A 27657-nucleotide genomic window follows, 5' to 3' on the forward strand; every position below is an offset into this window, starting at 1 on the left:
TACTTTTGTACATTGTTTGTACCTTTGTGCTCAATACTCGCTTCCAATCGAGTCGGCGTAATAGCCTAATAGTCAAGGACCTCCTCTGTGTTTACCTTTCAAACACTGTTTAGGAGATAACCCTCTCCTCGGGCATTGAGCCCTAATCGTCGAAGAGATGAGAACCCTTCTCGGCGTGGCCAATACGGTATCGTCCGTGGTCCGTCGATTGCGTCAAAGACGGGAGGTGCCGATAGCCACGTGCCCCACCATTGAGTCCAACAACCAGTAATCCGTCATTGCAAAAATTCAAACCAAGCCATCAATAGTCATAGTCAAGATCACCGAAACACCATCGCGGTCATCACCATCCGCGAGCGCTTGTCGTAGTTCCGTTGTACCAGAACAAGTGACCATTCAACCACCGACGAACCGACATGCCACTGAAGCATTTCGTTTGTCCGTAATTCGATTTGTTAAATGATCGATTCAATCTGGCAAACGGGTGATCAGATCTGTCAAACGAGGTGAGACGCAAGACCAAGTCAATATAAATTTTACGTGTGTTCGTAATCACGATATGACGCGGTCGGATGAGTAGATGGCGGTAGTGTTTAACGTATTTTAAATATGGCGTCTTGGGCAAGAATTTGAATGTAGCTTCCATCAGCTGGCATGTCGGTTCGTCGGTGATTCCACCACACCAATAGCCCAAACAAAACTTATTTTACACCAACACAGTAATTTGAATAAATTTCCTTTCTCATCAAACACTATCTACATTTTCAATATCCCGAATCTAAGCAATTCCACAGTTTCCGCACAACTCTTTCCGCGTGCCCCTCAGAATTACCCAGTAGCATGCCCGCCCTGTGACTCAGTTCAGGGGTCTCGTGCTGCTGAGCTAGTCGAGCCAGAGTAGGGGAACTAGGGGCAAGAAGGTCACCCGGGGCAAAAGTGCCACCCTTGAATTTCCCTGTAAAAATATGAAATATAGATTTATGAATGTGCTCTAGGGCTTCTTTAGAATCTATTGATAATTGAAATATTCTTCAATTGAAAATCACAAATTCTATACTAAAACGTTGATTTATGCGAGGGGGGCGGCACATCTAAATCTCAATTCTAGATGCTCAAAATATCTCACACTAGCGAATCAATCTTCGAAAAATCATCTTTAATTTCTCGCATCTACTTGCATCGTGCTTCATCTTTTTGCAAGAAATCTTCAAAATCGTGATAAATCTTCTTTCTATCTACTCAGCGTACGCGCAGCTAGCCACAGCAAAACACAATATTTCCTGCATCGTAGATAGAGTCGTCCCCCTCGGATTTATGTTATGCTTCTCGGATTTGGTTAAAAATTATTAGCATAAACCTCCGTCAACAACATCATATTTGTTGTCCCTTATTTGCGATAATGTGTCGCTAAATAAATTTGTGTACAGCTGGGGCAAAAAGGACCCCTCTATATGGGGCACAAAAGCCACTCATTTAGTTGAACATAACCTCATAAGCAACTGTCAAATTACAATGTTGTTGTTATTATTTCGGTCATAATCGGTTGTTATTATGGTGCGTAAATATAAAAAGATTTCAACGCGAAATCGGTGGTCATCCGTGAATATGACCGCGGCAATAAAAGCGGTCATCGAATCCGGCATGGCAGTTAAGCGATCAGCCTTCGAATATGGTGTGCCTCGCCGGACATTGAAGAACTATTTGAAGCATCCTGATAGGAACGTTGATGCTCGGCGGTTGGGTCGTTTTGATACGGTTTTTACTACGGAGCAGGAAGATGAACTTGTGCAACATACCCTGAGCATGGAACAACGATTCTTTGGACTGTCCACTCGTGATATCCGGAGCTTAGCCTTCCAGTTGGCCACGAAAAATTGTATTCAACATCCATTTAATACTGAATCTCAATTGGCCGGTGAAGATTTGTTGCAACGGTTTCGTCAACGCCACCAAGAACTTTCACTTCGTACTCCTGAAGCAACGTCCGCGGCCCGAGCTGCAGGATTCAATCGTGTGGCTGTCTCAAGATTCTACGATATTCTTGAATCCTCCTACGGAGCTGGACATTTTCCAGCGAGTCACGTGTATAATGTAGACGAAACATCGATAGTAACGGTAAGTTGAGCGGAAGTTATTAAGACCCAAAACTAATTACTTGCAAAACTTTTATAGGTGCAAACCAGGAAATCAAAAGTACTTGCTTTAAGGGGCAGACGGCAAATTGGATGTATGACATCAGCGGAGAGAGGGGTGTTAACGACTGCTTGTGTATGTATGTCAGCTACTGGGCATTACATACCCCCTATGCTGATATTCCCACGGGCACGTTTGACGGAGTCACTGAAGACAGGAGCCCCACCAGAAAGCCTCTTCAGTTGCAACGGAAGTGGCTGGATGATGATGCTAGACTTTAACCTGTGGTTCGACCACTTTTTGACACGCCAGGCCTACTGCTACAAATCCAGTATTGATTATCCTTGATGGACACGTTACACATACTAATAGCGAATTCGTTTATTATCGGGGTTGGAACCAGGTCCAACCCAGTGCGAAACCGATCTTTTTGTCAGTGCGAACCTCAACCTGAGCTGGGTTTTAAAAACAAACGATCAAACTGACGTTTGTCAGAAAACAAGCAGACCCAATCTTGATACCCGATCCAGGTTGGAACTGAATAATAAACGAATTCGCTATAAGAACATAGCATTCCTTGAAAAATCACAAAAACATCATGTGACAGTGATAAGTTTGCCACCGCATTGCAGTCATCGAATGCGGCCACTCGATGTAAGCTTCATGGCACCTTTGAAAGCATTCTTCTCCATGGCAATTGAAGCTTTCCTCCGACACAATTCTGGAAAGGTTGTTACCATCAACGACGTTGGCGGTCTCTTCGGACAAGCTTATCTGCAAGCAACATCCGCTTCTGTTGCAATCAATGGATTCAGGAAAACTGGAATTTTTCCCTTCAACCGATTTGTATTCAGCGAGGCAGATTTTGCGCCGTCTGATGTGACAGACTCCCCGGCGTCAACATCAATTCAGCGTCCGGACCAAGCCTTGCATCAAACCAATGTTTCCTGTTTCACCGAGGACGACAATGAGGACGCCTTCTACGGATTTGATGAATCGACCCTCCACGACAAACCAACCTTCCCGAACCTTGAAGCTGATACCGGTGAACCTATGCCTAACCCCAGTCAGTTTACTGCGAATATATCATCCACAGGAAGTACGTTTGATGTTACTCCTGAAGCTATTCTACCTTTGCCCAAGGTAAACACTAAGAGAAGCGCTAGGGAAACAAAGCGTGGAAAAGCAGCCGAATTAACATCAAGCCCCTATCAGAGAAATCTGAAAGAAGCTCAGGCTTCCAAGGACATACAACATCTAAGGAAGTTGGAACGCAAATCCAAAGCTACTCCGAAACATTCAAGAAAGCAAAAAGTTGCTGATAAGAGTTCATTGCAAGATACATTATGCGATAGCTGTGGGATGAGTTTCAGCAAGTCAGAAGACGGAACAGGTTCGAGTAAGTATGGACACTGTAATTTGTGGTTCCATACATGTTCACGAAACGAGTGTCCTTTATGCGAGGCTTGATTACAACTCACACTGGGTTATATTTCATTCATTAAATTATTTTTTGTTGGTTTTACATGAAATAAGCGACAGTAACATTGTTTACCTTCACTAAGAACGTGTATCATTGCTCATATATTCTACCTGAACGTACATCAAATGCTTATTTTGAACATATGTTTTATGCACCTTTGTTTCAAGGTGTGACCTTTTTGCCCCGTGAGGGTGGCACTCTTGCCCCATACCTATATTTTCGATGCATAAGAAACACAAAATATATGATCCTATTTTCAGCCCTTTTTTAGTATTCTCCATGCCAAATTCTATTTAATTATATGGATAATACTCTCAATAATGTTATGCATACGATAGACGTTTGATTTGGTGGAGTTTTCACAATCAATTAATTGAAAAAGCTTAGGGTGACCTTCTTACCCCTAGTTCCCCTAAGTCTCTTCTCAAGGCGAAAAAATAAGAAAATTTTAGAGTTTACCTCTAGGAATTCCATGTAGCTTAACTTAGGGTAGGACGGGGCAAAATGAGCACCCTTCAATTTTACATTTAAAAAAATCCGATATGTTTTAAACTGCGCATACGTACCCTTAAACAATGATTCTAAGAAGCAACGTTCCAAAAGTGATTTAGAAATATTCAATACCTACCGAGAAATTGATGAAAAAATACCGAACGAAAAAAATCCTCTCTTTGTAATAAGAATTAGCTATAATCAATATCATTTTTTTTTTGTTTCGTTTGTTACAGCTGTCAATTAATTTCTCAACTTCGTGCTGGTATTTTATTTTAATAAACTAAAGATTTTAATTCTTAAAAACTCAAAAATATCACATTAGAACAAATTCTGCTATAGGCGCACGTCTTCCCCCGCAGGGATACTCATATTGTCTTACTTACCTTACCAATCAGGCCTTGTTTTCCTCTGCTGTCCGAAAAAGTCGTGTCCACTCTACTCGATCCATGGCCCCACTTCGCCAGCCTCGTAGTCTGCGAAGGGTCCGCAAGTCGCCTTCTACTTGGTCGATCCACCTTGCCTACTGCGCGCCTCTTCTTCTTGTTCTTGTTGGGTCGCTTTCGAGAACCATTTTCACTGAGTCGTCGCCCGGCATTCTTACGACGTGCCCAGCCCACCGTAGTTGCCCAATTTTTGCAATGTAGACAATGGATCATTCTCCACGCAGCTGGTGCAATTCGTGGTTTATTCGCCTCCTTCACGTTCCGTTATCTATCTGCACACCACCGTAGATGGTACGCAACAACTTTCTTCCGAAAACACCAAGGGCGCGTTGGTCCTCCACGAGCATAGTCCAGGTCTCGTGGCCAAAGAGGCAGTGCGCAAAACAGTCAGATTCAATAAGTCATTTTCATATGAATATGAACTGCCATCTGTCTCATCATTCACTGCCTCGAGGGTGTCTGAATGATTGAAAGGTAAACTCAGTCAGTAGCTCAGTCAGCACGTTTATTCTTCCGTGATGGTACTACCCAATACTTGTTTTGAATGACTGAGCGTACATGGAAAAATGCCTCAATTACTAGCTGTGTGAGCGAAGGCAAGCGGTGTGAGTCGCCTGTTCGTGAGCCACTGAATGTTTTTGTTGGCTCTTTCATTGCTTCGTCCTTTACTGTTTGGTACAAACGGTCTGCACAGAGCAATGGATTGAATAGTACAGTCCTTTCACACTCAGCCTAAGCAATTAATAATTTTACGCTCTGCGTAGAGGACCACCGGTTTAATCAGCGTCTTTTAGAGAGTCGACTTCGTGCGACGGCGAATTTTATTGGACCGAAGCGTCCTCCGGAGTCCAAATTAGGCACGATTCCCTGCCATAATGTGTCTTTGTATTTCTCTGTTGGTATCATTTTCGGCGGCCACCAGTGAGCTCGGCATACACGAACTCGTCGATCGTCAACGTCAATCTTAACTCTGGGTTACATTGTCTTCCCTAGAACCTCGTCCATGTATTTCGTCTTCGATGTGTTGATGGAAATCGTCTCTAAGTTCCGTGCCATGATGTCGATGTCATCGGCGAAGCCAAGAAGCTTAATGGGCTTCCTGAAGATCGTGCCACACGTGTCTATCCCAGCTCTTCTCAGGAAAGTAAAGCCGTTGGTCCCCGGTTCATGAGTTGATGGGTCGATATGTAGGGTCCAGATGTGGGAGCTGCCTCCCTGGCGTCAGTAGCATTGGAAATCAAATCAAGGAAAAAAATCAAAAAAATAAATGCATTTAATGTAATACAAGCATCCATCCAATCTCTACGGTATTATCTCGTGTTTTCGGTGGAGGAGCTTCCGCATGTTTCCGGTGGAGATTTCCGATGATGCCTACGGAGGTTTTACGGAATTTCGACGGAGTTGTTCCACGTTCTCGGCGGAGCGGGTTTTGCGTGATTTCGATGTTGGCAGTGGAAGTTCTGGAGGGAGCTTATGCAGGATTTCGTTGCTGCCGGAGGAGGTTGCAGGGAATTTCTCGTGAATTCTCTACTCCACCGAAATCGTGCAGAGCGACGAGTTTTCTTTTCCTGTTGTGTTTGTTTATCATCGCATCGATGCATGTAGAGGTGTCACAAAAAAAGCGCATACTTTGTTTTGATGTTCACATCCCACAGAATGGTTGATGCAAACGATGGAAATTCAATACATTTTTTTTTTAATTAAATGCATATTGAATCTGTATTTCAACTGTGAGACGCCCCTAGGTCTGTGCCGATATGATTTTCGTCACAAGGATTTATTATGGAAATCATTAATTGTTCAATGAAACATGTCTATATATCTTACCCTGTGCTCTTGGTCCTTGCCCTCCCCGGAACCGCCCGAAAGCATTACATCATGGGAGGGGGCCGGTTGCGCTATGACGCACAGTGGGGCCGTTCTGAAAAAAGACGGTCAAAAGTCTTTTCTCATTATTTTTAACGTTTTCGAGGGTAGGTTTCTTCGGAGAAGTTGCTGAGAATGGCAATCCGCTCCTTTTGAAATAAACACCGGATTTAATATTAAGTGGGTATTACACTTAGAAAAACTAACTTTTTCTACAAACGAGATAGACATATGACGTCTTGAGCAAAGTTGTAGATCTAATCATTTCATGAAACTTTGCCGAAGACACCAAATTTCTATATCTTCAAGCTAATGAGATATAATGATTTTTCTTTCAGGAGTACCTTAAAAGTGGTTTTTTAAGTTGAATCATATTTTAATCAAGTTTGACCGGTTCACTATCAGTGTTGGAAAAGTTCACCAAAACTCACTGTGACTCGCGAACTTTTCCCTTGGTGAACTTCGTGAAATATCGCGATTTTTTCCAACGCTGTTCACTATATTCGAGAAAGTTTTAGATATCATCAAAATACATAACTTTTTTCAAGACGTCAACAACATTTATTGACTATTGTTTGCTGTACTGTGATTTTGAAGGAAAAAATCATCAATTTTAGAAAAAAAAAAAATAAAAAAAATGTGAATGTTTGTGAAATGACACTAAGCGTCATTGAGTTTGTTATAACTTTGAGCATACGTGTAGAAAAAATTAGCTTCGGGAACCTTCAGCAACAAAATTTATACAGCTATTTGATACAGCAGTTTTTATCATATATTCTACATTATTCTCATATAGTTCTTTGTGTAAATAGATCTAACCATACATACATGCACCGTACGTTATTCAATTTTTATTGATGAGGATGGCCTTTGAAAACTGAAGATTTTGAAAGAAATTGAAGATACAAATTTTTTATTTAACTGATATTCTTAATGTACTAAAAGCCTTTGAGCTTGAATCAATCTTTTATACGACGGGTAAATCTGTGCCACATTGCATTGCCTTGTTGTATTGCGTAATAAGGTCCATTGGTCCTTAGAGAAGTCCCCATCAATAAATAAAGACAAACCTTCATCTTCAGTCATAGATCGCTCACATTTGGAATCATTGTGTGACTTCCAAGACTGTCGAATTTGTGTTGCTCTAGTGGGAGTTGTTTGCAATGCTTCATGAACCAACTTAGCCGCATCCTCCATTCCATCAGCACGTGCCTTCATTTCCGTTGCATAAGCCAGTTCATATTTCACATTTTCGCGGTTGTCTTTCGAAATTCCAACTAATTTTGAAAACACGTGATCCCGGACATGACACAATTTTAATTCGCGAGATTTGCCTAATTTATCCTTCCATACTACGAACAATTCACTCCGATCCAGATGATAGGAACTCATTTTGCAAAGAAACTCAAACCGAAGAAAGAATAAACACTTAAACCGCAAGCAAACGCAAACTGAAATATTCACTTTGACAGCAAGCTCATGCTTGATCCTATATGACCATATTATATCGAGGATCAAAGTAGGCTGTACGTGTGGTAAAGCAAGAGATTTCTACATAAACATAAAGGAGAGACAGATGAGAATGTTTATTCGTGTTGGTAACTAATACTTAAACACATCTTCGATGGGCATTTTTTTTTATTAAAAAATGTAGAACAAGCAATGCACCAGTAATAAATTGTACAAGAATGATATTGCCTTTAACATAAGATATATTATATCAATAAATGTTGTTGACGTCTTCAGAAAAGTTATGTATTTTGATGATATCTAAAACTTTCTCGAATATAGTGAACCAGTCAAACTTGATTAAAATATGATTTAACTTAAAAAACCTCGTAAAAAACCACTTTTAAGGTACTCCTGAAAGAAAAATCATTATATCTCATTAGTTTGAAGATAAAGAAATTTGGTGTCTTCGGCAAAGTTTCATGAAATAATTAGATCTACAACTTTTCTGAAGACGTCATATGTCTATCTCGTTTGTATAATAAGTTAGTTTTTCTAAGTGTAATACCCCCTTAATATTAAACCCGGTGTTTGTTTCAATAGGAGCGGATCGCCATTCTCAGCAACTTCTCCGAAAAAACCTACCCTCGAAAACGTCAAAAACGATGAGAAAAGACTTTTGACCGTCTTTTTTCAGAACGGCCCCACTGTGTGACGCATCACGCTAGTGGTGTGCCACAGACGTGACACTCGCTACTGCACAGTGAGTAGCTGTGCAGGGCCTTCCTCTTATCGTTCGCTGTTAATTGTTCGCCTGAGTTCTAGAGCAGACGTGATAGCAAGCCAACTGTCCACGGCGGGACAGGACAGATGTGGCTGCGTACCAGCTGCGTGTGCTGCGACTTGGTCAGAGTCGTCTACACTCTAAGAACCCGGTGTCACTCCTGCCTTTGCACAACGAGGGTTTGTGCAGGGCTTATCGACCTCCTGGGACAAGCTGGATGGGGCTCCAGCGTCCTTACTCTGCAATAGTTCGTTTAGCCGCAATATCTCTCCCTTGGGCTCGATAATTAACGTTTCCAGGGCACACCACGAGGAGGCGAACTACTTCATGCCCCAAGACGTGTAAGAACCACCCAATGTGCACTAAAGTCTTTTTTACACGGTTTTTCACGCGTTTTTTTTACACGGTTGGTGGCGCTGAGTCGCAATTTACACGGTACGTTTGTCACGATTTCTCGATAACGGATACAACCAATCGACTTGATTCGAATTACATTATCCGTTTCAAGCCATAGGTAATCAAAAAAAAATCACAATTTTTGGTGTAAGCACAGAAATTTTTCAAATATGTCTATATGGGGCATAGCATGCTCTAATTACGAATGGCTTCAAAATTAAATTTTATAAAAATAGTTTTGCATGTGGAAAATCGAAAACATGGTAGTTTTTTTTTTCTTTACACGGTGCATATCCTCCGTGTAAAAAACGACTTGAGTGAAACACGATTTATGTCGTGTTTATGGAATCCATGAGTGCCTTATGAAATCAGAATTGTCCAGGATCATAAGTCATATATTTCCACAGACAAACAGACATAGCACATTGCATATTTCTCACTGTTAAACATCGTCGCTAAAACACTCCCGCCATCTGTTGAGTACATTTTGACGGGTAGTACACACTAATCCAGGCCTCCGTCGTTCGGTAAATTTTGAACTACAGAACTGTTCGGTAAATGTTTAAAAATCAGCGAAAAATCCAATTTTTAAAAATTTATCCCGAGCTTGTACAGAAGTTGTTCAGTTTACCCCATTTATTGATGAAAAATAAAATTTATAAATTTTCTTGATTTCTCACGTGTAACGGTCATTTAAAAATTTTACCGAGTTGTTCTGCTGTTCAAAAACCCGGTAAATTCATACCGACTTCGGTGATCAGAATTAAGTGTATACGCTCCCCTAATAAAAAATAACCATAAACGAACGATAACCCAAATCATTGAACTATTCCACAAATGGTTTGGATGATACCCAGAACACGTCGTTAAGCAAATTAACCATACAATTTTTATTAGGGTCAACAGATGGCAATAATGTGTAGACGTCAAACACAGAGGAATTGAGTATGCGCGCCGCAGGTGGTGGTACTACCAACTAAGAAAAATAAATTTACCGTTAAATGCTTGTTCGATGAACAACTTGAAACTGCTATATCTGTTTTTCTATGATATGGCTAGAGTCGGTGTATAATTATACACCGACTCTAGATATGGCAACCCCCATCTGCAATCTACAACCCATCCACGTACTCAAAGTTAATCATCAAACTCTCCCTCCCCTAGGAAATCTCTACGGTCCGCTAGCGGTCTGTCACTCGAGCACCACCGCCGCCAGCGCCAACTTCCGCCAGATCATCCAGAACCAGTTGGACGACATCGAGAAGGCCGGCACATACAAGCGGGAACGCATCATCGTCTCCCCCCAGGCGACGTCCATCAGCGTGGAAGGTTCGCAGGGCAAGATCCTCAACTTTTGCGCCAACAACTACCTTGGATTGGCTGTAAGTATTGTCCGATTCAGTTCGGTTGGTGAGCTAACTTTTGAGCATTTTCTATTTCAGTCAAACGAACAGGTGGTGAACTGCGCCAAGAAGAGCCTGGACGAATACGGTGCCGGCCTGAGTTCGGTTCGGTTCATCTGCGGTACCCAGGCTATCCACAAGCAGCTGGAGAAGAAGCTATCGGAGTTTCACCAGCGAGAGGATACCATTCTGTACGCATCGTGTTTCGACGCCAATGCGGGGATTTTCGAGGCGGTGCTGACTCCGGATGATGCCGTATTTTCCGACGAACTGAACCATGCTTCGATCATTGACGGAATTCGGCTGTGCAAAGCGAAGAAGGCACGGTATCTGCACCGGAACATGGCGGACTTGGAGGAGAAGTTGAAATCGAGCGATGCGCGCATTAAGATGATCGTCACGGACGGAGTGTTTTCGATGGACGGAAATGTGGCTCCGTTGCCGGAGATTTTCGAACTTGCGGACAAGTACAACGCGTTGACCTTTGTAGATGACTGTCACGCGACTGGGTTCTTCGGGGCAACCGGTCGGGGAACGGAGGAATTCTATGGAATGCTCGGACGATGCGATATCATCAATTCCACGTTGGGTAAGGCGCTCGGTGGAGCAGCTGGAGGTTATACCACGGGTCCGAAGGAGCTGGTGGATCTGCTGAGACAAAAGTCCCGTCCGTATCTGTTCTCGAACTCGCTGCCGCCTCCAGTGGTGGCCAGTGCCATGAAGGTGATTGAAATGCTGATGGAATCCGCCAAGCTGACGGCACGCGTGCAGAGCAATACCAAGCGATTCCGCGATGCCATGACCAAAGCCGGCTTCACGATCTCCGGAATGGATCATCCCATCAGTCCGGTGATGCTGGGCGATGCTCGATTAGCTTCGGCGTTTGCGGATGAAATGCTCAAGCGAGGCATCTACGTAATCGGATTTAGCTACCCGGTTGTGCCGAAGGGTAAAGCTCGCATTCGGGTCCAACTTTCGGCGGCCCACACTGATGAAGAAATCGACCGAGCCGTGGCCGCTTTCGTCGAAGTAGGAAAACAGCTTGGTGTGGTTTCCTGAATAACCCTACAACAATTTTGACAGCCAAATAAACTAAAGGATTTCTTTCCTAAATCTGACCACTTCCCGACTTGCCTTGAATACCATGAAACACTTTAATTAATGGTCTTAATTAACAGATAAATTACCCGGAATTTTATCTCGTGTATGAACGAAATGAAAATCAAATAACTGAAACTCAAAAACACGTGCTGCTAATGATTACACCTAGCGTTGGTTTGGAATCCTCATTTTCAAAATATAACCCACTCAGTAGTACCCCAAAACCTATCGCACCGACGCCGCCACTATACCAACTATGTATCCTGTTGCACTTCATTCGGACAGTACGGCTTGATTAGATTTTCGGAAAACTTTTTCACATTCTCCGCACCACGCACCTCCTTGTCCAGCAGGGGCAGTTTCACCACGTGGAAGTCCTCGTATAAATCGGCAATCTGGTCCAGATACTTCTCCTGCACCTTGTAGCGAGCGGAACACATCGCACAAGGAGCCTGACCCTCTCGGCGGAACAGCAACTGATTCACGATAATGTTGTGCGTGTCAATGCCGCACTTGGTCAGTTCCTGGACCAACCGTTCCGTTTCGTACAACGACAGAAACTCTGCTATACACACACAGACGAATGTTGTTTGATCCTAAAATAACACGCAATTCCATCACAACCCTCCCATTCATTCAATGCTTCGCCACTGCACTTACCGGATTTCTAAACTGTTCGTTAACCTGGCGAATAATGGTCAACATTTCCTCTAGCTTGCTCGTCAAAGTATCAGCATTAAAATCCTGCATTCCAAAGAGCGATCCCATTTGCGAAATGAACGGAGCTAATTTCATCTTCAACCTCAGCAGCTTGCCCAATCCTTTCTCCACCACTTGTGGGAAGGACAGCAATCGCAGCGTGTGTCCCGTTGGAGCCGTGTCGAACACCACCACCGAAAAATTCATCGCTTTTACTAATCTGCAAACAAACAACTCACAATTAGTAACATCCCTAAGCTCCTTTTCCACCAAATACCAATCGTCAACTCACTTCATCACCTCGGCGTAGCTCATCGCCTCATCAATCCCCGGCAGGGCTCCGATGATCTCCTGGAAAACACCCTTGCTCAGCTTCATCGCCGAATTCTCCCCCTCGAAGTACTCATCTGGAAGCTCGTTCAGGCCCACGTTCGGATCGATCTCCATGGCAAACAGATTGTCGAACCCATTCACCTTGCTCGGCACCTTCGTAAACTTCTGATCGAACGCATCCGATATGTTGTGTGCCGGATCGGTCGATATGATCAGGACCGAGGGGCGTACCTTCGCCAGCTGAATGGCCAAGCTGCAACTGTTTAAACCAAACTTTCAATCATTGCAAATCAATCAATCCCCATATGAGACAACAAACCTGCAGGTTGTTTTGCCAACACCACCCTTTCCACCGACGAAGATCCACTTGAGCGTTTCCTGGTCGATGATGTTCTCCAGGTTCGGGGCGAGAGGCTCGTAATCTGCGTCCATTTTGCTGGGCGGAGCTCCTTAGGGAATAACTAATCATGTGATCAATGGATTATTGCTAAAATTGAGAAATTTCCACAAATTGTACCTTATTAAACCTATCACACGTCTGCTGCAGAGTTCGGTCCGGGACAAAATTTCACTAATTTCAGTCATGCAATCTGTCAAAAGTCGGGATTCGTTCGGGACGTCTTCATATCCCCTATGAAAGCGGTATCGACGCTTGTGCCCAGCAACTATGATATTATATGAAAATGGCTGCGTCCCGAATTGGTAATTTATGGTGAGTAATGGGCAATTAACCTTTGGCTCGGGTGTTTTTTTTTATTTTTTATACGAGATTTTCAGCTGAAGGCATCACTGGTCCGGTTTCTCAAAGATGGATAAATATTGCGCATTTTCCCCAAATCAAATATTACGTAATGCAAAAAAAAATCACATACCCCCCTAAAAAACCATAGGTAGAATCAAAAGTTTCCATTCTAGTCGAAATTCTAGTACTAAACTATGTTTGTTTTGATTCGCTTTGAAAGTTTTACAGATAAAATGAGGGGTTTGTGGATTTTCCTATGTTTCGAGGCGTGCATCGATTAACTTGGGACCGAAGAGAGTACTAGGAGCTGAGCCAAAAAGTTGAGCTCATTTCTTCGGGACCTTCTGGTCTTAGAGTTACCTCTATCCCTAATAAAAATTGTATGGTTAATTTGCTTAACGACGTGTTCTGGGTATCATCCAAACCATTTGTGGAATAGTTCAATGATTTGGGTTATCGTTCGTTTATGATTATTTTTTATTAGGGATGTCAGTACGTTCATCGATGTACTTGGGACCGATAGTGTTAGCCAATTTAAAATCGTAAGTTTGCACTGGTTGCCAATATTGGTATCATACGAGGTATCATATTTTTTTATTTTTTTGGTTTATTTTTATTATCCAGCTTTCCATGCTCGGTAATGGTGGCCTGTTTGTATGAATAAATGTATCCTTCACTGTGCTTTTTGACACTATCTGGATGTTCGAATTTCAACCCCTTCCCTTTCCCTCTCCCAGGAACAGAAGAAAATGGAACAACATACGCCCTCCAGTTAGTGTCAAAAAGTACAGTAAAGGATACATTTATTCATACAAACAGGCCGCCATTACCGAGCATGGAAAGCTGGATAATTTGAATATGATTTTGTGTATCTCATTTACTGGTAGCCTTAGCGGAAGTACTCCAGGTCCAAGTGAAATACAACATGACGCTTCGTAACAAACGGTTATGCTGGATCTAATAGAAATTTGCGATCGGTCTTGGCAGGTTTCGTTGAGTTTATGGTTCTGATGCGAGGTTTATCACCATGACTAATCATAGATGATAGTCCACGGACGTACCGTTGCATATTTGCCAAGCTGCGCACCGGACGCTACTAATAGTATTGTCTGATCCTCCGATTCTCGCTCTGGATGTTACACCGGATCGGCTAGAGGAAAGCTTTCCAGGTAAAACCACCGTCAATGGCATCCATATTGACTTCGATGGTGTTAACACCGAAAATACTGCAAATTGCTTCGTATTTTTCAGGAACTATTCTAGATCTGCAACAAATGTCTACCTTTAATTAATCCACCTTTAAAACCAGAAAGAAACTTACCTTGTAGCTCCAGTTGCACATTCCGAAATAGGTCACTATTGGCCAAACCAGATTCCATTGCTTTCTCGTATACTCCATTGACCCCTGAACCTGCGAATAAATTTTAAATATTATCTGTTTCTTTGGTAACAAAACACGCCGTAAACGACGCAGAAATCATCGCCATACAAATTCCTATGGCGACGATTTCTGCGTCGTTTTCGGCGTGTTTTGTTTCCAAAGAAACAGATAATAAATAATAAGTAAATAGAAAAACATCAACTTTTTATTTGGAATTTAAGCTTGGAAATCGAGCAAACTGAATTTGTTTTCCCGGTCAAATGTTTTTATTTACGTGTGATGGCTGTGGTGCACGAAAAAATGAAACAACCCAACATTTATCAATGGTATTTTTGACAGTTAAACAATTTTCATTTTGACAATATGCTTTTTTAAAATAACGAGTAGAAATTGAAAGAAAAACTTTTGAAATAAAAATGTTGCTTTCATTTTAAATATTGTCATAGTTGAAACTACAGAAGTTGGGAGACTTTTAATTTGAAAATGCATTATTTTTAAATGAACAATTTTTATTTTTTGTGTGTAATTATTTGACATTTTATTCTATTTCATTTGTTTTAAGAAATTAAATTTGTAACCTATTATATCAGGTTCCGTATTTTATTCGTATTCATTTATAAAAAAAAAACAATCATTCCCTTAACAAAATTAATTATACCTTGATGATGGAAATGAGGTGCGGTTCTCGGTGTGATATGCGTGCAGGGAACGATACTATCCATTTTTCCAGGGTTGTTCCCCACGTATATTTTTGTTTGCTGTTGACGATCCGGTTATTTCCATTTCCATCTTTATTTCATTTCCATCTTTATTCCATTTCCATCTTTATTCCATTTCTATCTTTATTCCATTTCCATCTTTATTCCATTTCCATCTTAATTCCATTTCCATCTTTATTCTTCCAGTATCACATAATCACACGTCCCATTACTCTCGCTCTCCCCAGTCCCATCCTTCACCTCTCCTTTAGCCCGCTTTACACTCTCCATCCTCTCTCCACAAGTTCAGCCCTCTCTACATCCAGGGGCAAGACCCTACAGTGGCGGTCTCGGTGGCGGTGGCCAGCAAGATCTTCAAGGAATGACTCAATTTTTGATGAAATGAATGTCAAATGTACACTTAAAACCAAAAACAGTCAAAATCAAAAATAAACACTAAGTATAAGCAACAATCAATACGAAACTAACGATTTTAAATTGGCTCACCACTTTAGTAGCCTATTGGTCCCAAGCAAACGATTAACGTACCCTACCCTATTACTACACTATGTTTGTTTTGATTCGCTATGAAAGTTTGACAGATCCACATAACATTTATAAAACGATCCACACATAAATTGCAAACTATGTGTATCCCAAATGAACGTCATGTGTAATGGCACATCGCAAAAATTATGGCACATAACAAAAATTATGAATACGGTACACTGTTTTTAATATGTTGAGGATGCATGTTCGGATTTTCCAGAGGTTCAATTGCATATTTTAAAAGGTGAATATGATGAAATTTTTCTTGAAATTCTTGAAACGTATGTATAATTATAATATTTCAAGGAACAGCTGAAATCTAGACGGCGGGAAATGTAGCTGCTGCCCGGTCAAAACACGAAACCGAAGCACTGCATCAAAACGCACCAGAAGCGGATCATTGGCGAGCAGTACAAATTGAATGGGAATCAACAAGCCGGATGTTTGATTTGTCCTCACATCATCAGCGGCATGCGATCGGTATACTTCTATCTGAAAAGTGCAGTTGCTGAAACAGGACATCACTGAAAACGCTAAGCTAGTATCATCCGGAGAGTTTGGAAATGCTGCTAAATCAATTAGGTACATACTGAATCGATTGCCAATTCCCGAACACAAAATCATCTGCTGTAAAGGAGCTCGGATGCTTTCCATGAACGATAATGTTTTCATTGCAGCGAGCATTGTGGTGTATTAATTGATTACCTGTAACAAACAAGAGGAAATATATGGTGTAGTTTTGAATTTCGAGTATAATACTGTTAAAAATAAATCATCCTGTTAAAAAATAAAACCCGAAAATTTCAAAATAATCGACAATAAAAAGTATGAATAGAAAATTAAATCCATCTTTCTCTAGCCATAATGTTTATGTGTGACCACACATAAAAATCATTGAATATCGATAGAAAGCAATTTATGCATCTCACACATAACTTTATTTGTGCAATCACATTGCACAAATCTATGTGTGTGGCACATAAACGAAATATGCACAATTTTATCAGTGTATAGAAACACGAGAATTGTTACAACATGGAATCTATTTTCTTGTATTTTGACGGTCGACTGGGTCACCCATAATGAAATAGTTTTTGCACGGTCGTTTCCAAAATAGAAGAAGAACACTTCTTCTTCTTGTTGTTCGCATTTCAAGCTTATTGCTTAGCGCATATTAGCTTATTGCGTGCTCTCAACTTAGTGTTCTAAATACACTTCCACAGTTATTAATTGCCAATACCAATGCATGAATTTGTATATTGTGTGGCATGCACAATGATACTCTATGCCCAGGGAAGTCGAGAAAATTTCCAATCCGAAAGATTGCCTCGATCGAACCCGCCACCTCCGGCTTGGTAATACCAACAATCAATACGAAACTAACGATCACCACTTTGAGCCAATTTAAAATCGTTAGTTTCGTATTGATTGTTGGTAATACCGTGCCTTTGCTTACTAGGCTATGAGGCCCCACGAAGAAGAACATGTCACATACAAAAAGAAGCCAGTTGCCTTCTCTTCCTCTTAGGTTTGCTCCGTTAAACATCTGGACTTGACATTTGGAGAAAAAAAAAATCGCACAAAAACAGGTTGCTGTTCTAGTTCTAGCGTGCATTCAATATTATGCATTTCCCACCAAACTGGACAAATAAGCGCGTTTTCACTTATTAAAAAGTGTGATAAAAGTGCACGTTTACGTTAAATCGTTTGGGTGTCTTCGGCGAGGTCTTCGGTGCAATTATTCCTTACACTGTAACTGGCAAGTACCCATTAATGGGTATAAAAGTACCCAATATTAGTAAGTATAAGAAGCTGTCAAATAATGGGTATTTGAATATTTTCGAAAATGGGTTCTTTTGTACCCATCTTTTTTACCTCTTCAGGGAAGAAAAATGAGTATTATTTCACCCATTATTGGGTGAAAATTATCTTAATCAATAGTGAATATTGTCTAACACAAAGCATCTTACGAGGCCTTCAAAATGGATTTTTTATGCTATCTGTGCCTAATAAAATGAGTATTGAAACGTAAGTATTTATTTGGAATATATCTAGGCGCTGTACATTATGAAATTCAGATGAAATTTAATGATTTTCAATTGCTTAATTTCAGATATACAAGGAAGTGGCCGAGCACAAAGTGTTCCAGGAATGGATGGCAAGAAGGAACTTCGGAAGCAAAAGCAACACATTGCACAGCAGGGACAGTGGATGCCAAGTAGGAAAGCGGTATGATCTTTCTAGGAGCACAAGAAGACCTTGCGGATGTAAGTGGCTGATGTATGAACCTCGCTGGAAGCGGCAATCATTATGCATTATTACAATGATTATTATCTAAATTAATAAAAACAAGTTTTTAATGTTAATGTTTCCGACATTTCAAAGAAATATGTGAAAAATCAAATTAAAATTAATTTCTAAATAGCTCAATCATCAAAAATGTATACTTTTTACCCATTTTCTAAAACTTTTCATTTCTGAAAATGGGTAAAAAGTACCCGATGATTTGACGTACAAGCTCTTTACCCATTATTGGGTAAAGACGTTTTACCCATTTTATGAGTTTACCTACTTTACTTCGAATTGGGCACTTTTTCACCCATTAATGGGTACTTGCCAGTTACAGTGTATGGAGTAAGGAATAAGTGCACCGAAGACAACAAAACGATTTGACGTTAACGTGCACTTTTATCACACTTTTTGAATTTTTGGAGTAGTCCAGTTTTAGTTGCAACTAACAATAATGAGCGAGATAATGAGCAACTTCAGTTACTAAGAGTTACTCAAAATTAACTCCAATATTAGTCATGATCAAAAGCTGACTTACCCGTAGGTCTCACCCTTTGGATTTTTCGGTGCCCAAAATTGACCTTTCTGGCGTTTTTAACACGCACACTTGTGTAATCCTATTTTCAAGTGCAAAATTTGTTATCCTCTCTTTCGCTTCAGCCAAAAATGTTGGTTTGTTATTGTTATCCTCACTTTCAGACCATCAATACTCGTGCGCCTATGCCATTCTAAAATGGACTATGACCGACAATATTGCTGATTGCATCTGAAATTGTACTGCCCCAAAAATGAGAAAAAGTGTGATAAAAGTACACGTTTTCGTCAAATCGTTTTTGTGTCTTCGTTTCTTTGCGTGTAGGGAAGGCAAAAATTGCGCACTGCATACCACCCTCGAAAGATCCCGTCTCACATTTGCTGGGCACAAATTGAAGCCGGGCACATTCACCAGTACCACCACCTGCGGCCGTCCGTCGCTCGGCTTTTCTCCCTGGCACGAGTTCTGACGGTTCCATTCGTTAGCTTTTCGTTCATTCAAATCCTATCTGCGGTCGAGTGTGTACACACGAACCTCGGTTGTTGCGCGCGCTGCGAAGAAGTTCGTTGGTTGAAGTTCGGTGTTGATCGCGAGTAGAAGAAAAAAACTCGTTTCAAGGATACTAGTTACTGGTAGATGAAGAAAACCTTCAAATTGTAGATTTATCTTATTTTATAGTGCAGCAGACCTTTTGGTTAATTAAGTTTTTAGTCTCGGTGATTCGGTGAAAATAAGTGGGTGAAATTGATGGATGCGACTTCCGAAAGGAAGCATTCGTTTGTAAGTATTTTCTACGACTTTTTTTTTTTTTTTTTTTTTTTTCCTGATAAGATGCGGCAAATCGATCCAGTAACGGACGTTTTCGTGGTGACCTGAAGAACAAGAATAATAACAGAACATGAGAGAGTGAGGTTATAATATAATGCCTTCTTGTTGGATGGCAGTTAAAGGGCTCGAACGGTGCATGAGAAGAGAGAGAGTTTATCCCAAGAAAGAAGTTCAAACTGTGTAAATATTGAAGGAAGAGAAGAAACACAAGAGTTTTTTTTTGTTTGCGATTGGATAAAAAATGAACAGGAATTAATATTAACGACATGCCACGTTCAAGGATGCCACAAAGTGAAAGGCGAATCGAAAGTCTGGCTGTCCAGTCAGCGATGATAACGTAAACGAAATGTATATTCCCAACAACCAGGAACAGGACTCGTTTTTCACGCGATAATGCAACGCCGCCGTCGTCGCCGCAGATCTTGAAGAAGAATTTGCAATAAGAAATAATTCCGGTTTCTCAACTCTTGTTCCTTGTTGTGCTCTTTTTTTTTGCCGGTCCTTCGTCTCCCGTCTTCATCATCGGTGGTGGATCCAAAGAGCAACATCATCAACAACAACAGCGGTGGCAACGTCGTCGAAAATAGTGCTGCGAATAATAATAACAATGCAAATAACCCGTCAGCCACTGCCGTAGGAAGAAATCCGTCAATTCTGCTGGCGCTGGATTCTGTGCATCGGTCGCTGTTGCTGAAGAATTTGCAGTTCGATCAAGGTGAGTGGATACATAACAATGTTTGGGGGAGGGGATGGTGGGGAATGGCAATTTATTTGGTGTCTCCTCTTTTTCGCTCTGGGTGAGCATTGCGGGCAAACACCTTGTCTCATTTTTTTACCGGCTTTAATTTCCATATTAATTTTTATTGCTTGTGCCTCTTTGGTCATAAGCTTGCGATGGAACTGCCAGCAAATATGGACTTGTAGTTGGTATGTAATCAAGCTGTGCACGTTGCTTTGCTCTTTTTGCGTGATTTCGCTGGATTCGAGTTTCTTTTTAACGTTGTCATCCTACCTATATAACTTTGGGAATTATCGCCAGCATCATCAACTCGGAGGTCGGCTGGTAGCTAATACATATGTGTGTGTGTGTGTGTGTGTGTGTGTGTGTGTGTGTGTGTGTGTGTGTGTGTGTGTGTGTGTGTGTGTGTGTGTGTGTGTGTGTGTGTGTGTGTGTGTGTGTGTGTTGGTAGGATATGCAAAAGACAACACAGGAAAATAAGCCGGCAATTTGTGATAAACTTTTATTCGACTTGGATGGGAAAATGCTTTTTAATGGCGATGTTTTAATGGTGCAGTTCAAGCCTCACAAACAGTAGTTGATGGGAATTTTTTTTTGCTGGAGGTATCATTTTTTTTGCTATCTGGATCGTTCATCGTTATTTTGGGGGTAAAGAAGTTTGTCATTTTGTCAATTTTGTCGAAACTTTTCCGAACTTTGTTTGGACCATCTCTAAACCTCACACGGAATACCGTGAACTTCTTGGATGTTCTGAAGTTCATTCGGAGCTGCCCTGAAGTTTGCTTGGGATTTCTCCGGACAGCGCTTGGAAGTCTAATGAGACACATCCAGAACATTCCTGGAATTTCGTCAGAACATCCCTGGAGTTTGTTCGGAACTTACCTCAACACTTTTCTGAACTTCCCTACATATTTCCCACAGACGATAACGTGCATAATATTCGTTCACCTGTCACCGAAACATTGTATGCCGATCCACAGGATTATTTTGGTTGTGCAATGGCGAATAACCCGACAGGATGTGTAAACAATGGGTGCTATCCTGATTCAATTGACCCTGCAATTAGATTTAAAAAATTTCTGTCGAGACTCAAGAAGTACCTTCCTTGACTTTTTTTGTAAACCGCACATGATTATGATTGTCGGTGAAACCTTTGATCAACCTTTGAGGATCTTCGCGATTGTCGTCTTCTTCCACTCTATCTCGTTGAGTAGTGTGGGAAACCGTCATTTACGCATATGCAAGCAGAATGCTCAGATCAACTCGCTTGAGAGTGTTTCTTTTGTATGATTTATGTATTCATCACTTATATACACCTTACAAATTGAATTTATTACCAAAACGCAGAAAAAAAAAAATAGATGAAGACATCCAGGAGCAAAATTTGCATACTCGTTGGAAAGCTTGTCCATACCGTTGACCTAAACCATAAATAACTGAAAAGATGCCAATGGACCAAAAGGCTTCCATCGAACGAAAAAAGGTACCCATTGTTGACGAAAGCAACCGAGGAATGAAAAAAAAAACAAGATCACGCTGGAAGAGCAAACAGGTTGTTTGCATTTCGACGACCAACGAATGAACGAACGGGTTCGGATCGAAGCGATGCTTTCTGAACCACATTACAAAACCTCACCAATCATATTTACGTGTGCACATCGCCGCGCTCCTGTTTGCCTAATCTCTTAGCAGGTTTCGTTTCTTGGGCCATCGGAAATCCAGAGCACATTCTACGATCGGGGGATCGATTGAAACCGACGACACGACCGCACACACTTTCGAGCGCAGGAAGCGACCGTTGATTTTTCTCACACCATTCGACGAGGCCGGCATCACATTTTAATGTTGAAATTTGAGTTATGTTTACTCGCCCTCTGTTTGGCTACATGTATTTATTCAATCGATACCACCGAGCAATAAGAACCAGCAGTAAAGCACCACCGAAAAGGGGGAAACAAATCCAGAGGCATAATTGATAACAAAATCCCAATTCGATCCCTACTGTCGTGGTGGAAATGGAACGAATAAGCGGATCGAGAAACTCTCGGTTAAAACGGTGTTCGCTTGGGAGTCTGTTTCCAACTTTGTATAGATTAGAAGATAAGAGATTACAAGCGCAACAACGATACTGCTGTACGAGCGACTGCCGAAATTGATTGCACTCAAAGAGAAATCATTGCGATGAGTGACTAGCACTAGCAGATGGCGTTGGCAAGTTGTGTGCTATTGATCGAGTTATGGATTTCATGCTTTCAAGTTGATCCGTGTAGAGGCAAGTGGACGAGATAAGATAATTTTCGGGGCGTATGAGTTGAGCTGTCTGGTCGGTTTATGGTTTATGGCTTTCTGATTGCAAGTGGATTGGTTTCCTGTAGTATTATGCTTTTCATTGAGTGTCGAATTGAGGTTATACAATTCAAGCACAACGTGTGTTTGTAGATCGAATATACTTGATTCTAGAGACCTGCATTCCAGATAATCTTCACGCCAATGCTACGAATTACGTGACGCACAATAAATAATTATGCTGATTGAAGGCTGAAAAAAAAAAATAATCCAGATTCTTGATTCCGTTATTTAACGTCGGTCTTTGTCCCACAATTGAGTGCCAATAACCGACGGACATCGATTGCCATCCATTGATGACAACTGAATGCCAGGGAGGCGGTTTCCACACCTAGGTAGATATCACATAGGTCGGGACCAACGGCTTTACTTGCCTTCCGAAGAAAGACGATATTTTCGACTCAGAAAAATCCCAACGGCCTGGGTTGGGATTGAACACACTGGGGTGAGAAAGCAGTCATGCTGTACCACTAAACCACCGGCACCGTCTGAAAAGTCAATCCAGGGTCTTGTCCAATTTTGAAGGATATAATCGTTAGATTATCTTTTCCTTAGGTTTTTTTTTTAAACTAAGCCAATTTCAAAATAAATTAAATTTCATTTCAACCCAGGTGCTCCAGCTACTAAAGTAACTTACCAGCCTTAATGTTATATGTTATATCACGGAGATTTCAAAAACATAAAAAATGCGAAAATTTAGCTAAGTTGATTAGATAACATCAACGAAGTTCCATTAATTAAAAAAAAAATGCTAGAACTTTTAGCAAGCAGCGATATCTTACAGAAATTCCAAAAAACTTTTAATAAGTTTAGATATTTTTAGATACTTTCATTATATTCAGCGAAGTTCCGAGTACTTCCAGGACGATCAGATAACTACAGAATAATCGCAATCGAATCGAAAATTCTATGATTGATCCGAAAACGTCAGGAGCGTCAGGAAATTATGAATATCAATCAGAACAATTTCCGGATTATTAAACAAATTTAGAGAACTTCAGGTAAACAGGGAACGGGAAAATTAGTGAGCGTTTATTTATAATACTTAAGGAAAATTGTCGAAACTTCAAGGCAAATCAATTAAAGTTGCGGGATCTTAAAAAAAGCTTTCATCGTGATGGGCGAAATGCAGAAGCGCGTGATCGGTTGGTGGCCGATCGACAAAAGAATGTGCAGGTTGAGGATCAAGGGCCGATTCTTCCACTTTAGCATAATCAACGTGCACAGCCCTCACTCCGGAAGCACTGATGATGACAAGGACGCATTTTACGATCGCTGCCCAAGCCACGACGTCAAGATCATCATAGGAGACCTACACGCTCAGGTAGGCCAGGAGGAGGAATTCAGATCGACGATTGGAAAGTTCAGCGCCCACCAGGAACGGCCTACGACTCATCGATTTCGCCGCCTCCAAGAACATGGTCATACGTAGCACCTTTTTCCAACACAGCTTCCCTTATCGTTACACCTGGAGATCACCACGCAGTAGACGGAATCGCAAATCGACCACGTTCTGATTGATGGACGGCACTTCTCCGACATTATCGACGTCAGGACCTATCGTGGCGCTAACATCGACTCTGACCACTACCTGGTGATGGTCAAGCTGCGCCCAAAACTTTCCGTCATCAACAATGTACGGTACCGACGCCCGCCACGGTACAACCTAGAGCGACTGAAACAACCGGATGTCGCCTTAGCATACGCGCAGAATCTCGAGGCAGCGTTGCCAGAGGAGGGTGAGCTCGATGTGCCCCCTCTAGAGGACTGCTGAAGTACAGTAAAAGCAGCCATCACCGACGCAGCCGAGAGCACCATCGGGTACGTGGAAAGAAGTCGACGGAATGAATGGTTCGACGAGGAGTGCAGAGCGATTTTGGAGGAGAAGAACGCAGCGCGGGTAGTAATGCTGCAGCATGGAACCCGACAGAACGTGGAACGGTATAAACAGAAGCGGAAACAGCAGACCCGCATCTTTCGGAAGAAAAAAAACGCCGCCTGGAAGAAGTGGAGTGCGAGGAAATTGAACTGCTGTGCCGTTCCCAAGAAACACGGAAGTTCTACCAGATGCTCAACGCATCCCGCAACGGCTTCGTGCTGCGAGCTATAAATGTGCAAGGATAAGGACGTGAGGTGATTGAAAGGTGGAAGCAGCACTTCGATGCGCACCTGAATGGCGAGGAGAGCGTAGGCACGGGAGACCAGCACAATGGAGGAAACGACTACGTCAGTGCAGCAGAGGACGGAACTGACCCAACTTCCACGCTGAGGGAAGTTAAGGATGCCATTCAGCAGCTCAAAAACAACAAAGCAACTGGTAAGAATGGTATTGCAGCCGAACTCATCAAAATGGGCCCAGAAAAGTTGGCCACCTGCCTGCACCGGATGATAGTCAGGATCTGGGAAACAGAACAGCTACCGGAGGAGTAATCTGTCCCATTCACAAGAAAGGCGACCATTTGGAATGCGAGAACTTCAGAGAGATCACCATTTTGAATGCCGCCTACAAAGTGCTATCCCAGATCATCTTCCGTCGTCTATCACCTAAAATGATCGAGTTCGTGGGAAGTTATCAAGCCGGCTTTATTGACGGCCGATCGACAACGGACCAGATCTTCACCGTACGGCAAATCCTCCAGAAATGCCGTGAATACCAGGTCCCAACGCATCATTTGTTCATCGACTTTAAGGCGGCATACGACAGTATCGACCGCACAGAGCTATGGAAAATCATGGACGAGAACGGCTTTCCCGGGAAGCTGATCAGACTGATCAAAGCAACGATGGACGGTGTGCAAAATTGCGTAAGGGTTTCGGGTGAACTGTCCAGTTCATTCGAATCTCGCCGGGGACTGCGACAAGGTCTCTCATGCCTACTCTTCAACATCGCTCTAGAAGGTGTAATGCGACGAGCCGGGCTCAACAGCCGGGGTACGATTTTCACGAGATCCGGTCAATTTGTGTGCTTTGCGGACGACATGGACATTTGGCAGAACTATACACCAGCCTGAAACACGAAGCAGCAAAGGTCGAACTGGTGGTGAGTGCGTCAAAAACAAAGTACATGCCTAGTAGGCGGAACCGAACATGACAGGATTCGTCTAGGAAGTAATGTCACGATAGACGGGGATATTTTCGAGGTATTGGAGGAATTCGTTTACCTTGGATCCTTACTGACGGCTGACAACAATGTGAGTCGTGAAATACGAAGGCGCATCATCAGTGAAAGTCGTGCCTACTACGGGCTCCAGAAGAAACTACGGTCTATGGACACGAGACATGGACTTTGCTCGGGGAGCTAGGCGAGTAAGAGAGGTGACACAGCCGGAAGAGGTGTTAGTTTGTTTACTAAAATGAACCATGCCCATTTTGTTATGGCAAGTTTGCTATAAGAAATTCTCCTCGTGTTTATTAGTGAAATTCACATCAAAGATTGTATAATTGCGTAGGAAATCAGTTTGGCACGGCATTTGTGACCAGCGTACACCTTCCGGTCATATGAAATGGGTCAAAAAACCGTCCAAATTTGCCCAAACAAAATTTTGTTTTGAATTTCTGTATGGCAAAATAGTGAACTTTTCGTCAGTGTTGGCGAGTTCTTTGCCGTTAATCAAAGAACTCACTAACACTGGGAGGGCGTGAGTTCGTGCCCACTTGTCATTTTCCATCTCGCTCGGGGAGGACCTGCAAGCACTCGGAGTTTTCGAGCGACGATCTTCGGCGGTGTGCAAGAGAACGGTGAGTGGCGGCGAAGAATGCACCACGAGCTCGCTGCACTCAACGGCGAATCCAGCATCCAGAAGGTGGCCAAAGCCTTAAGGATGCGGTGGGCAGGGCATGTTGCAAGAATGCCGGACAACAACCCTGCAATGTTGGTGTTCGCTACTGATCCGGTTGGCACAAGAAGGCGTGGAGCGCAGAGAGCACGATGGGCGGACCAGGTAGAGCGTGATCTAGCGAACATTGGGCATGACCGAGGATGGAGAGCGGCAGCCGCATACCGATTATTGTGGCGTACTATTGTTGATTATGTCTTATCTTAAATGTGATGTTGTACAAATAAATGTATGTATGTATGATCTTAATAAAATATTTATAAATTCAGGACAGTCTAGACTTTAAAGAAATTCAGTAATCGTTTTGCCAGTTTTAATAACACCAGGAAAGTCTAGACGATTGAAGAAGTTTTAAATTAGTGTCGGGAAGTTTCATGAACTTCAGAAAAATCTTGACAACTTCATTGAAAATCATAGAACTATATTAATTATTTCGTTCTAATACATAAAAATTGCGGGAGCACCCTCCCCTTGGCTAGTTTTGGAGACGGTTGGTTTAGGTCCGGCATCGTTGGCTCATGCCGTGACAGAATAGCGTCATGAGCATGCGATGAGGATTACTGAGCTTCCCCTCTCTGATGAACCATTGCATAAGAGAACCAAAGTTCTAGTCTGAAGTGATAGTATCACACTTGCTACTCCTTTATTTGAAAACCGCGTTGTGCGATACTGGCGGGTTTTGCCGCAAATCACTCTTAATTTATTTATTTGTACGCAGATAGATTTATTTGGGTTTGCAAGGGAATTATACTATTGAAATATTCCAGAAAGTGCCCAACGGTGCTCCTTCTATTTGCGTGACAAGCTTTCATTGTTGTTTTCATTGAAGTATTACTCAGGAAACAATGTTAAACATCATTTTTGACATGGTATTGTAACTAATCTTATATGTGCTTCATTTTGATTTGGGATAAGTGTTTGAACTATGGCTCGGGATTTCCACTGTGGCGTGCTTCTATTGTGACATAACCATACGTATTTTTGTGGTGCGACATAGTGGAAACGAGTGAGCGTAGTTGAAGCATATACCCTATGTAATTTAAAAATCAGCTAGGAAACTAACTTCAAAGTGAAGCATTTTAGTCACTTGAAGGTGTCACCTGGGACGAACTAATATATTAAATATAGG

General features: G+C 41.9%; 3 protein-coding genes across 3 annotated transcripts in view; 2 read left to right on the forward strand and 1 right to left on the reverse strand.

Moving 5' to 3' along the window:
- Gcat (Glycine C-acetyltransferase) overlaps positions 1 to 11577 on the forward strand; it is a 50105-nt gene extending 38528 nt beyond the window's left edge. Inside the window, exons 3-4 of the mRNA XM_065230526.1 lie at positions 10214 to 10431; positions 10492 to 11577. Coding sequence (XP_065086598.1) covers positions 10214 to 10431; positions 10492 to 11511 — 1238 coding nt within the window. The 3' untranslated portion in view covers positions 11512 to 11577. The remainder of the gene's footprint in view (positions 1 to 10213; positions 10432 to 10491) is intronic.
- A 215-nt stretch (positions 11578 to 11792) lies between these two features.
- On the reverse strand, positions 11793 to 13032 carry LOC135708445 (ATPase ASNA1 homolog). Its single transcript, XM_065230562.1, has 4 exons — positions 12905 to 13032; positions 12545 to 12844; positions 12214 to 12472; positions 11793 to 12149 (listed from the first exon to the last, which is right to left on the reverse strand). The coding sequence occupies exons 1-4, from the start codon at positions 13015 to 13017 to the stop codon at positions 11808 to 11810; spliced, it is 1014 nt and encodes a 337-aa protein (XP_065086634.1). The 5' UTR covers positions 13018 to 13032; the 3' UTR covers positions 11793 to 11807.
- Positions 13033 to 19304: 6272 nt separating this feature from the next.
- LOC135708328 (uncharacterized) overlaps positions 19305 to 27657 on the forward strand; it is a 74394-nt gene continuing 66041 nt past the window's right edge. The window contains exons 1-2 of the mRNA XM_065230357.1: positions 19305 to 19559; positions 20148 to 20322. Coding sequence (XP_065086429.1) covers positions 19527 to 19559; positions 20148 to 20322 — 208 coding nt within the window. The 5' untranslated portion in view covers positions 19305 to 19526. The remainder of the gene's footprint in view (positions 19560 to 20147; positions 20323 to 27657) is intronic.

The sequence above is a fragment of the Ochlerotatus camptorhynchus genome, unplaced genomic scaffold (genome assembly GCF_037179485.1).
Source record: "Ochlerotatus camptorhynchus isolate MF236.1 unplaced genomic scaffold, CSIRO-AGI_Acam_v1.1 ptg000330l, whole genome shotgun sequence".
In the NCBI taxonomy this organism is placed as follows: domain Eukaryota; kingdom Metazoa; phylum Arthropoda; class Insecta; order Diptera; family Culicidae; genus Ochlerotatus; species Ochlerotatus camptorhynchus.

Coding starts and splice junctions, on each gene's coding strand:
- LOC135708445 (XM_065230562.1), bottom strand. CDS start 13,017: ATGGACGCAGATTACGAGCCTCTCGCCCCGAACCTGGAGAACATCATC. Junction 12,845..12,904: donor GTTGGCAAAACAACCTGCAG/GTTTGTTGTCTC, acceptor TGGTTTAAACAG/TTGCAGCTTGGCCATTCAGC. Junction 12,150..12,213: donor ACGAACAGTTTAGAAATCCG/GTAAGTGCAGTG, acceptor GTGTTATTTTAG/GATCAAACAACATTCGTCTG.